This window comes from Anomalospiza imberbis, chromosome 13, assembly GCF_031753505.1.
Source record: "Anomalospiza imberbis isolate Cuckoo-Finch-1a 21T00152 chromosome 13, ASM3175350v1, whole genome shotgun sequence".
Taxonomy (NCBI): domain Eukaryota; kingdom Metazoa; phylum Chordata; class Aves; order Passeriformes; family Viduidae; genus Anomalospiza; species Anomalospiza imberbis.
Genome location: NC_089693.1, coordinates 2,751,582 through 2,763,445, shown reverse-complemented (window position 1 = coordinate 2,763,445; position 11,864 = coordinate 2,751,582). Strand labels below are relative to the sequence as shown.

General features: G+C 46.7%; 1 protein-coding gene across 1 annotated transcript; it reads right to left on the bottom strand.

The window, feature by feature from the left end:
• Positions 1-289: 289 nt before the first annotated feature.
• Positions 290-11,249, bottom strand: SPG21 (SPG21 abhydrolase domain containing, maspardin). The gene is made up of 9 exons (XM_068203594.1): positions 11,117-11,249; positions 8,018-8,111; positions 4,457-4,618; positions 3,593-3,673; positions 2,848-2,993; positions 2,285-2,393; positions 1,728-1,835; positions 1,229-1,369; positions 290-944 (listed from the first exon to the last, which is right to left on the bottom strand). The coding sequence occupies exons 2-9, from the start codon at positions 8,078-8,080 to the stop codon at positions 822-824; spliced, it is 933 nt and encodes a 310-aa protein (XP_068059695.1). The 5' UTR covers positions 8,081-8,111; positions 11,117-11,249; the 3' UTR covers positions 290-821.
• Between the last annotated feature and the right edge of the window lie 615 nt (positions 11,250-11,864).

Below are 11,864 nucleotides of genomic sequence, written 5' to 3'. Positions count from 1 at the left end.
TCATGTAATCCTTCATACCTATTTTTTACAGCATCACAAGGGGAAAATAATGTTTGTATTTCAATAAATCCAGATTTTACCCTTTAAAGTTGCAAGTTATATCTTGTCATCTTTATTAAAAAACACTACAGCATTTTTTCTTAGAGCTAAACCAGTACAACCTTATAGTTAAAGCTTGAGATTAATTCAAGCAGGTGGTGGTTGTTTTCTTCAGTTCCAGAGGTGTTTGTAGAGGCAAATCAGTGAGCTTGGCTGCTGTTTTCTTGGAGTCAAAACAAGAGACACTTGCTGAAAGTGAAGTTTTATTGAAAACCATTTTTAAGCAGCAAGAAAGTTAAAAATTCAAATGCTTTATTTCAAATAGAAACTAACTTATAACGCAATGTACGAAGCAAATAAGTGATGGCAATATTGACACTTAAACATCTTTTAAATCAAATATTCAACAAAAATATATGTCAGCTTATTAAGTACACAATCTGCATGTGGTAATATATACAGCCGAGTGAAAAATATAAAAAGAAATACCGTTCTGCTTAAGAACATGAAATAGTGAAGACTTTGGTAGAAAAAAATGTCTTTTCTTTTTAAAAATGTAGTCTTCTAAGATGCTTCCTTGAATCCAAAGACTAAAAATTAAACAGATCTATCTCATTACACTGCTGGAGGTTGCTGTCCATGGGTAGTTCACCGACTGTTGATCCTGTTGGAATCACACAGTGATAATCGGCTAACACAAGGGAAAAGGCAGAGTGGGAACAGCTGATTGTACACAGGAAGACCACCAAACCAATGCCTCTGTTTCACTGGCACTCCCAAGCCTACTGCTCTTCTTGCTCGTTGCTGGTGTGAAGGCTGATCTTTTGGACTTCCAGCTCTTCTGCACTGACCATGGAGGGATCAATGGCTGCGTACCGGGTACCGTGGAACTGCAGCAAATGGATCTGTTGGACACGGGAAACAACACAGAAACAGGTGTAGGAGCACAGAATAGAAACATTCCCTCTGAGTAACTTTTGTGAGGGTCAAACCATGGCTCTGGAGTATAAGAGTTCTGAGACAGAAAACCCCCAAAGCTGGCCCAGCATGGACACAGCTGCTCCCAGCCTGCCCTTTGGTATCAGCAGCACAGAGCACACAGGGAAGGTAAGAAACAAAAGAAGCTCAACAGGAGTTTCCTTCTGCTGTTGTGGCTAAACACATTCATAGACTGAATTCAAGAACTCACTTGAATGTACAGGTTGACCTCAGCACTCCTGCAGAGGTAGGGGAAGTTGCCTCCTGTTTTGAGGTGAGCTCTTCTGGCATTAGGGTAAAGCTTATACATTTCTTCTTTTGCTTCCGTTGAAAGCGCGCTTTGGTCAAACACCTGTGGAACAAGTCCCAGCAGTGAGTTCTGAACCTCAGATTTTGTTGTAACATCAGATTGGCTGCATGCTGCTCCTAGAGGAGACCCTCAGCTTCTTTGTGGAATGGTGTTAATGAAAAAAGCAAACCTGGGCACTGACAGCTAGCAAGCCAATACTGTAATATGGAAACATATGGCACAGAACATCTCATTCATAACACGGCACAGAAAAGTCACAGTGTTGCCCAGTCAGCAGAAGGCTTCCCTAAATAGGAAGTTACATGCTGCAGAATGCTTGCTAAGTTGCTAACTGAATATTGTGGCTCCATCAGCCAAAGGGAGGAAATAGTGTTTAATTAAAAAATTGAGATTCACTTACATCCATAATGGTTACGGGGATGTCTCGGATTTTGTGAGGTTCTACATAGGAGTTCTGGCAGTTGAGGGTGAGTCTCGAAGCCAGCTCGCTCTGGCCCAGGCTCTCCAGCTTGCAGTAGAGAGAAACACTGGTTAACAACATATTTCACTGCAGGAAGTTAATGCAATATTAATAATACAGCCAAAGAGAAGATAGTTTTAAGGGATAAAGGTTGTAATTCCAATTTAGTATTACCCTGCATGAGACAAATGCCTAAACCACATTCCACGAGTTGCTCCTGCCCCCAGAGCATGGCCTACAGATCTATCCCAGCATTTTCTCCTTTTCCACCTCAGCTCCTTAACTCCTCTTGATTGACACAAATAAACAGAACTGAGGTAGAGGGTCAGTGAATCAGCTAAACCGATTCAGTAACTGGCTGTGACAGTCAACACCTGCTAAAGATCCACTTCCCACTCCTCCCTCCTGGGTCAGTGACTGAAGAAAGCAGCAGAAATATCTCCAGCCTCCCACTCAGTAAGTACAGAGTGACACCACAGCCATCAGAGCACACCTACCCTGTCCACCATGAAATCAATCCCATCGGCCATTTCAGGATCTAGAGGACCAGATGCAAAATTCCCAAGGACAATTTTTTTCAGCATAAAAGCAGGCATCAGCCAAAAGCTAAAACAGAAATAAGATGTAACAATATCTTCAAGCACCAAGGACTCAACATCAAGATGCTGTATTGTAAATGCTTTCTTTCCTTGCAGAGACTTTGTGTTTTAACTTCAAATTAAATCCTTGAAGAAACTTGTAGTTACGTGGCAAAAGTATACTTTAAACATGGTGAACAACACTCTTCTTGCTCTAAATGGTTTTGTTAGACAACAGGCAGAGTTCTTAAATCTGACCACACATACACAGAGGATCACAGAACAATTTGTTTAATTCCACACTCTGAATTGTTAACATTTCCATTCTCCTAGTGGTGTGCTTTTAAAAGTCACGAGTATTCCATCCCACACCTTCCTCCCCAGGCTGGAATCAGGTTAGACACATATCCAACTAATCAACGTGACATTTCATTGCAAAAAAATTAATGCCATGAGTCTGCTTGCTTGTCTGTCTTCTTTACCTGTTTGCTGTCCACGTCTGATTGAAAATAGAAGTGTCACTAAAGGCATTACACAAGATCAGAGATTGGACTCTGGGAGATTTGTGTGTGTATTCAGCAAACTTTTGAGCCAGAAAGCCTCCCAGAGAAGCTCCAAAAAGGTGAACCTAAGGCAAGGGAAAAAAAAACAAACAGATGACGAAATGTGACCTCTGAGCACAGTGTTTCATTACAAAAATAGGTCATTCAAGTTGACCTTGTCCTTATAACCCAATTTTTGAAAGAATCACTGTTCCATTCATCTCCTGGTTTTATGTGCAAAATAAATGTGATAAATACTAACAAAAGAAAATGTTTTCCAAAGACTCACAGTGCTAATTTCTTTGTGTTCATCAAGCTTAAGAAAAAACTCAAACATTTCACTTTGTTCTCTATAGCTATTCCAGCCCAATAGACTCAGCTGTGGTGTTCTGTACTATGTGAGTTAGGAAGGATAACGTCCAGAGGATCTCACAAAAAATGAAGTTAACCCATACAATTTAATAGGCCTGGAATAACAGTTGAATTTAGGCCAAGCATGACAATTTCCAAGGGCATTCACCTTCAAAAATAAACTAGTTTCAAATGTGAAATTGCAACACAGCCTCTTTATTTATAGGCTGTATTTTTATATCCTATTTTTTGCACTGGCTCTTAAATGAGACTGTTTCAAATATCAGGTTTTTATTGCAACAATTTGTCCACTGCCTTGTCTCGGAGCACTCACTTTATCCAGCTGAAGGTGGTCTAAGAGTTTTCTGAATCCATCACAGAACTCAAGGTGATCCCAGTACACTGGATACTGCAACTGAAATAGCACAAAGTTAGAAAAACCTGGCTGAGATCGATCTACTTCAAAGTTGTACCAGTTCTCACATTAAAGGTTTCATGACAGTGCTGTGCCTCTCCCATGTTACGAAGTTCTTCTTCAAGGTCCCCAGAGCCTGAGGGTGCCAACACCTCCCCCTCAGTTACACAAAAACACAGAAAGTGCCACTGAGCAGAGTTCGCTGGGGGAAGTGCAGCATTGCCTCACTGTGATCAGTGGGAGGGGAGGCTGGAATGGTTCTTCCAGTGACTTTGTAGCGTGTAACAGACAGAAATCATTTAATTGCTGCAAAAGACAGCGGTACTGCTAAAGCCAGGCTGTTTAATATATTGCACAAATCAGCTCAGGAGCTGAGAAGCCCCAGAAAAGCAGGCTGGAAGGATTTAAGGTGTGAATCTGCAGCTATTATATAGTCTAAGAACCATATTATCCACCATCCCAAAGGAAAACATGGAAACCCTGAACTAGCTCATGTGTTTGCCTCAGGGCTAACAAAACTGCAGCTGGAGGCAAAAAATACTTGTGTCCAGGACACACAAGGAGAAAAGAAGGCTGAGAAGTCAACATGGTTTTGGTAAATGCTGCTGTGGACATTCAGCAGATTCCAGTCTGGATCCATATGCTAACTACTCTGTAGTGCAACTTAGCACAAAGTTTTTTGGTGGTTTCCCTAAGTCAAAACTAAGAAGTTCACTATCCAACCTCTAATCAGAGCAACAAGCACAAGTACGCCACCTTTGACACAGGACTGAGAATACTCACAGCAATAACTCTGTAGCCCCATCCAGTCAGTGCCAGAATTTGCTGGAAAAACACATCTGCAGTTCCACTCACAGGAGGGAGAAATATGAGAGGGCAGCGAATGCTCCTTGGCCCTGCATCATACAGTGACCAGACTTTGCTGTCATCATCGTCTACTATTATCTAGAAAGAGAGGCACAGAGGGGAGGAGAAACACAAGACAAGTGAGGTTCTTCAGCCAGCTTCCAGGATGGCTTCTAGAAGTTTCCGACTTCTAGTAAATGTTATAATACTCAAGACCTCCTTTTACTCTTCTTCACAATAGCTTTCAGGCTGTGTTCTAACTGGAGTGACAATGTGGATACAGTTGGAACAGAATTGTGGCCACACACCATCAGACAGAATATTTTGTGCATTGTGACATAAGCTGGATAACGAACTGCACATCAGGGAAGGAGCCACCATGCTCAGAAGAGACCCAGGAGGTCAGTTCAAGGTACCAAGAGCAGCAGCTGGAGGCTGGAAGAGCCAGCACTGCCCCAGGGACAGCTTTTTAAACAGCCATTGATATTTGCATCCACGGACAGAAGATGTCACTGGTCTGGAACCACGCAGGCCTGCGGATTTAAGCAGCTAGCACCACAAATGATTGATCTGAAACACTTACAGCTGCCTGCCAGAAACAGACACACACACAGCTCCCAGGGCAGCATTGCAGGGCTGACCTGGAGGGAAAAATGCTTCCATCATCTGGCAGCATCTCAGAAGCACTGGATTGCCCAGGACACACAGCTGGCTGAGGGAGATTACTCACACACAAGGTGCTATCCTTAATGAACAGTTCCTCATACAGTACCACAAATCCTAGCATGATTAGTGCCTTCAGAAGTGTTAAGAATTGGGTCTTCTTTTCTAGCAGCACCAAAGCTTGACTTGTTTTGACAAGGCCTGTTCTACCAGAAACTGCGTTCTATGCTCCAGCTGTTCTTTCAACTCCACAACCCAGCAGAAGCTGCATCTTGTACCAGATCAACAAGCACAAACCTCAGGGGGAAAGCCTGAGTCAAGCAGTCAGAATGCATCTCCTCTGTATTGAGATTTTATAGCTTTTTGAACAGAAATATACAAGCACATTTTGCTTTTCCAACCCAACAGTTAAGCTTCTCAGCAATCAGAGGAGAACAGTGTATCACAAATCAGATTTGCTTGACTAACAAATCTGCTCCTAATAAAGCCAGTATTTCAGGCTCTGGGAGCATGTGAGGAATCACATGGTAACGTTGTTTTCTAAAGTCTTTATAAAGAAAGACAGATTGCATACCAGAGCCTCCAGACCACTGAAACCATTTGAACATAAACCTCGTACAAAAGCCCTCCCAATCCCCACCACAACAACTCCTTGCACACAACCCCTGGGCTCCAGGCCTCGCTGTTCTCAGCTGTAATTCCATCAGCAGTGCTGAATCCATTCAGGGTGGCTACTACCAAGTTTACCTTTAGGAGTGTTTCCAAAGGCACACCATAGTCTTTGAAAAAACAACACCAAAGTTATTTCATGCCAAGAGAGCTGAGGCTGAGAGACAATGTCTCTTTCCTTGAGCCCAGACAGCAAATCAATGGTTTAAGCACTTGTTCTGGTTGATTTCTAGCCACATGCTGGACAGTTTAACTCCAGCTCCTGAGCTGTGTAGGCAGCAGTGTGGTTAACTCCTGACTTGGGAGGTTACCAACCTTTTTCTTGTTCTGGTTGATCGATCAAGATCAGCTACAGTTCACACAGAAGGTAAAACCTGAACCACCTCAAAACAAAGAGCAGAGCTTTTCAGCAGGGCCAGGGTGTCCCTTGATGAAAACTTTTAGGAAGGACTCAGATAAGAGAGCAAGTGGTGTATGGAAATGGAGGCACACAGGCAAAGCAGGAGATTCGGTTAAAAAATGTTATTTTCTCTGCTGTACTTCCTATATCTGACCAGGGCAGGAAGGAGGATGGAGCTGTGTATTTCCTGTGCCTGTCAGGAGAAACATCTCAGCATATTCTCAAACAAACTGCTCTGGCTCTGCTTCCTTACGTTGATCTGACAGCAGTTACCAAGGCTGGTCATTCCCTCCTCTGTATTGCACATGCTTTGCACTTCTGGGGGGATAATGGAGGCAAATGTATTCCCAAAGACTGCTTCAGAGATTAATTACATTTTCAAACTGGGCTTTTTAAAAATTCTTTCTCCAATAACCAGGACGAGTTTGTTTATGTATTCATACCCCACATTCAGCCCTGTGGCATCATTTGCCTTTTGAGGAGACAGAAGCACTCAGGAGGGTAAGGCATTCCCGAGGCTGAAGGTCACCAGGTCACCATCAGCTTCAGCTTACACACATCCCCAGTTACGAAACCCTGAGCACCGGCAGAAGCTGAAGGCAGTGGCTGCTGGTACTGAGCTGCAGCAGAACCACGTTTCCTTGGAACCAAAACCTCCAGCTCCTTCCATTCACCACCTTGCATCCCACCAAGCAGAGTCTCAGAGCACCCACACATCTTTCTGCTGGCCCTGGCTTTGGTGACCCAGTGAAGCACTGCCTGAAGGCCAACAACAGAGCACGTGGGGTCAACAGCAATGCACCTTTCTTATCTGCAGGACACAAACTGGCAAAAAATTAATGAGAATGCTATAGCCCTTCCCTAAAGGTGCTTCTGCAGCCCACACAGTCATCCAGGTAAGGGAACCACCACACCAAAGTCAGCTTAGCCCAAAATCAAACTGTAACACACCTGAGGCTAGCCAGGACACTGCTGCTCAGCCTGTACAGCCACAGCAGTGACTGTGCTACAGCAGCAGGGTGTAAAGGCAGGGCTGTCCCTCTGTCTGGCAGCAGTCTGGGCTGCTGCAGGTCACTCAGCAAGCCTGACCTGCAGAAGGTACACAGTGCTTTACTGGATCAGGACTTACATACTGCACTGCACGCCCTCTGCCACTCGGCACACAGAGAGCAGAAGTTGGAGCCCTGCACGCCTCAGACACTCTCCTGTGGCTCAGTGAAAGGCAGTGGGGAAATCCAAGCAACAGGAGAAAGTGGTTGGGCAGTGTGATTAAGCAGAAGAAGCTGTCTGGGTTTTTCCCCCCCGTGGTTAAGGATATTCCCACTCTCAGGACTCTGTGTGCAGCCTGACTGCTGGGAAGGTGCCTTTGGACATTGCTTTGGCCTGAGGACAATGGGCAGGAACAGTGGAGGTGCCTCTGGCAGCTCAGTCCAGTGCCCCCAGGCAGGTCTGAGAGGCCACACACGTGATGCCCAGCACACAGCACTCCCTTGGAGCCCCCTCCTCAGGCAGGGCTGGCACTAGGATGGCAGGTGCTGCTGCCATGGCTCACAGCTGAGAGTCTCTGCTCGCCAGCACAGGCAGAAGTGACCTCCAAGAAGCATGTGAAGATGAAGGGTGTGCTTTTATGCACTCACAAGACACGTGGGACAACGGTTCAGGAGATAAAGCAGCTCAGTAGCACAGCCACAACTGCTCTGCATTAACCACACTGAGTCTCTCCCCCTAAAACATGAGGGGATATTACACCTACAAGATGTACATACCTTTTTAAGAGGAACTGTGCTTCTGAACCAGTTATAGTCAGGAGAGACTTTAATCTCTCCCATGATGTTTAGAAAAATCTCAGTTTGGGTCAGCCTGAAAAAGAGAGAATGAGAAATCAATAGCACAGTTTCACCGTGGGCTGCTCTCAAAAGCTGTGCTATGTAAATAAAGCAGTGCAGGCTGATTTGCTCTTATCAGTTGATGGCACTACCTCTGACTCACACCAAGTTCACTTCTGCTCAGTTTTCATCAAACCATGCAATTATTCTCCCAAGAGGCAGTCACCTGACTGCCTTACTGCACCAACCTAATTATGAAATGATGATGCTTTCTGTAGCAGCATTCCCGTGTGACAGCTGCAGAGAAAGTCAGTTGTGTTGCAGGCTGTAAGTGGCTTCAAAACCTAAAGCATGTTCTTGGTTTCTTTTAAATTGATAAGGCACTCCAAGTTTATAGCTAATAAATATTCATACAATTCACTCAGGAATTCACACCACAGACATTATTTCATGAACCTACTCAGTATTCAGGTCACGTTTTTCCATCTGAGTATAACTGACCCAAACGAGTCCCAGAGCACATCAGGAACATCACCTGATCCGAGGCTTAATTTACAGAAAATCCTTGAAATTTTAATTCTACCCACAGGGAGCAGGCTCTTGTCAGGAGTTACCAATGAAGAAATCCTTGAAGCACACCAATTAATACAGCACAAATTGTTTCTGAGTTGGATCCACACAGGAATGCCACTAATTCACTCTCCAGCCAGAATGTCCAAGCATACATCATGAGTATCTTATAATACTCCATTAATTAGTAATAAACACTGAGGTAACTCCAAGATTTAACTGTCTGGGGTTTTTTTTTTATAAGCAGCAAGAGACCATTAGCTTCCATTTATACAACAAATGGCATCAAACACTTCTGAAGTTTGCAGACTCAATAGCTTCACCCTGAAAGCCAGCTGCCCTGGGAGATTATTTTCATTAATTCACACACAGCACTGAGCATAGGGAAAAAAAAAAAGAAAGAAACTTTTGCTTTTGTTACTTAACAGTTGCCAAATCTAAATCAATAGGTTTTGTTTCTTAATTCTTCATAAAATAAGACCTCATTGTGTTCTGTGAGTCACTCCAATTCATTTGTCCCTGCAGGAGAGCTGCTGGTGGACAGCTTAACCAGTTTATGAGGTTACAGCTGGATTAACAGTGAGTTACAATTTCCTTATCTTCCAGTCTTCATTTGCCATCTTCCAAGTGTAGAAAATATTACTTTTAAAAGGGAAAGTACTTCCTAAACTGCATGACAAACACACACCTTCCACAGAGCATGTGCTACACCTCCCATGTTCAAAGGTTTGAGGTGGGATGTTCAGCTGTGGCTGCTGTTTCAAATTTGTGTGGTTTCCCTTTGGTGCCTGCACCAACTGTTCTGCTCTGTATCACAGTCTGGCAGCAGGTAAAATTACAGCAAGGGTAAAAAGCATTTATTCCAACGACCTGCAAAGCAGAGCAGGTGCAAGGATGCTTTGCTGGGCTGGGGGCCTGCAGTCATTGGAGCGAGGAAACCACGGCACACACTAACTCCTTCCCACAACCACACATCAATGGCTTCCTAAAAGCTCTTCAGCAAACGACACTGTGATAAAACCGTGGCAGACAAATTACAGGAAATGCCTTAAAACACCCATTATCTTGGCCTGTTACATTGGCAGGGCCAAGAAGCAGAAGTCACGGTCAGGGCCCCGCGCGGACACAGAGGCGCCGGAGAGGGGGACTCTTCCTGCTGCTCACTCTGGTTCCAGAGAGGGCTGGCAGCCTCTTGCTGCTGTGATCACCTCACCGCTTGTGCCACCTCCGCCTTTCAGCACCCTTAAGCTAATTGCTGGGGGCTGGGAGCATGGAGCTGTGTCATTACAGCTGGTAAGGAAAAGGCACCATGCAGGTGGAGTTTGTGCTGGCCCTGTACCTTGGCTGGTACCACAGCGAGTTTAGAGTCCACCTGAAACCCAAATTTTGACCTTCCCGGCTCACCTGTTACCACTCATGGAAGTGAGCCACTGGCCACTAAGGCCTGGGCTGATGTCCACCAGCTTTCTTCTGAAGGAGCATCTGTGATCACCATTCCTAAGGGCTGCCTTTCTCTACAGGCAAGAGGAAACTTGCTTGTTCCCTTACTGAAATGTTTTTTTTTTTTCTTCTCCTTGGCACAGAGACGTAGCATTAAATTTGTACACACAAATACTCACATTAACAACAACTACAGGTGATTTCCAGCCACAGAGAAGCTGAACCATGAACTCAAAACAGGGATTCAGCTACTGAAGGTAACTCAGACCACAAAGAGCCTGACGCTGGTCATGATCAGCCTCTAAACACCCAAGTTTCATTTTTAGTCAAGCCAAACAACCTGAAGAACTTTAACCTTTTAAAAACAATTCCTCTGGAAGAATCACCTACGGATGTGCTCAGAGCACTCAGTAATAATCTCCCTGTGAGTTATTTCACTACACTAATGACATACTCCATTCATTATCGATTTTAAAAGACAACGAGAAAGAAGATTTATGGGTAACCGATGTGGCAGCAGCACCTTCCCCTCTGCCCCAGCGCTGCTCCCAACCCTGCCCCACGCTGCCCACCGCCCCCAGCCCCTGCTCCTTCCCCCTCCTCAACCACATCTGGCTCCACAGCTCCGCAGGGAGAAGGGGACAACCCCCCACACCCTCAGCTCAGGCTTTCCCCTCTGCAGCCCAGGCTGAGGCAGCCCCTTACCCCGAGAGACCCCCAGAAAACGGGGCCCCAAGGGGGGTTTGTGCTCCCTGCGGGGCCGCCTCCCGACCCTCTCCCGTCCCTCCCCCAGGGGTCGCCGCGACCCCGCTCCAGAGCCCAAGACACCCCCGCCCCGCACAGTCCCCGTCCCCTCCGGCAAAGCCCTTCCAGGGCTGACGCCGTCCCGAGGGAGCACAGACCGCCCCGCTCCCCTCGGCGCCCACGCGGCCCCTCAGAGCTCCCTCCTCGGTGCGCGGCGCTGAGATCAGGGGCAGGCCCATCTCCACAGCGGGACCCCCGCCTTTCCCAGCGCTGCTGGGCGCTCACCGGCTGGCAGGGCCCGGGGACCAGGAGCAGGACCGGGAGGAGCAGGACCGGGAGGAGCAGGACCGGGAGGAGCAGGACCGGGAGGAGCAGGACCGGGAGGAGCAGGACCGGGAGCACCGGGGCCGCCGCTCTCCCCCTCCCGCCCCGCGCGCCCAGCCGGGGGCACCGCCGGCCGCCACTTCCGGGTGCTGCGCCGTGCCGCCCACGTGACCGGGGCGGGGCGGAAACAGCTCCGCCGCCATCGCTAGCGAGGCGGAAGTGGGCGAGGCGGGCGCCATCGCTACCGGGGCGGAAGGCACGTTAGTTCACGTGATAATTTGCGTTGGAAGGGACTTTCTAAGACTCGTTTTGCTGCACCCCGCCGCGGTCAGGGACTGCTAGGTCACGTAGCTCCAAGCCCCGTCTCATCTGTTCCTGAACACTTCCAGGGATGGGCCGCAGCTTCTCGGGCAACCTGTTCGCTGCGGGGCAGCTCAGGTTAATTGAGGAGAGCGACAGGTGGTACTGAGTCATTCCTCTAATGAACAGGCGGAGCCAATTAGCCCCGTTTAATTGGTGTGTCATAAATAGGAGTTGGAGGTGAGCTGAAAGAAACAGACCTACAGTTGTCTGCAGTTACAGGCGTGGTCCCCATAAGGCATGCCTAAAGAATACACTTCATTCGATAGTGTACATTTATACAGTGCTCTTCCCTGATTGAAGACCACCCCACAACACGCGGCATCGTTTTCTATTCGCTCTCAAAATC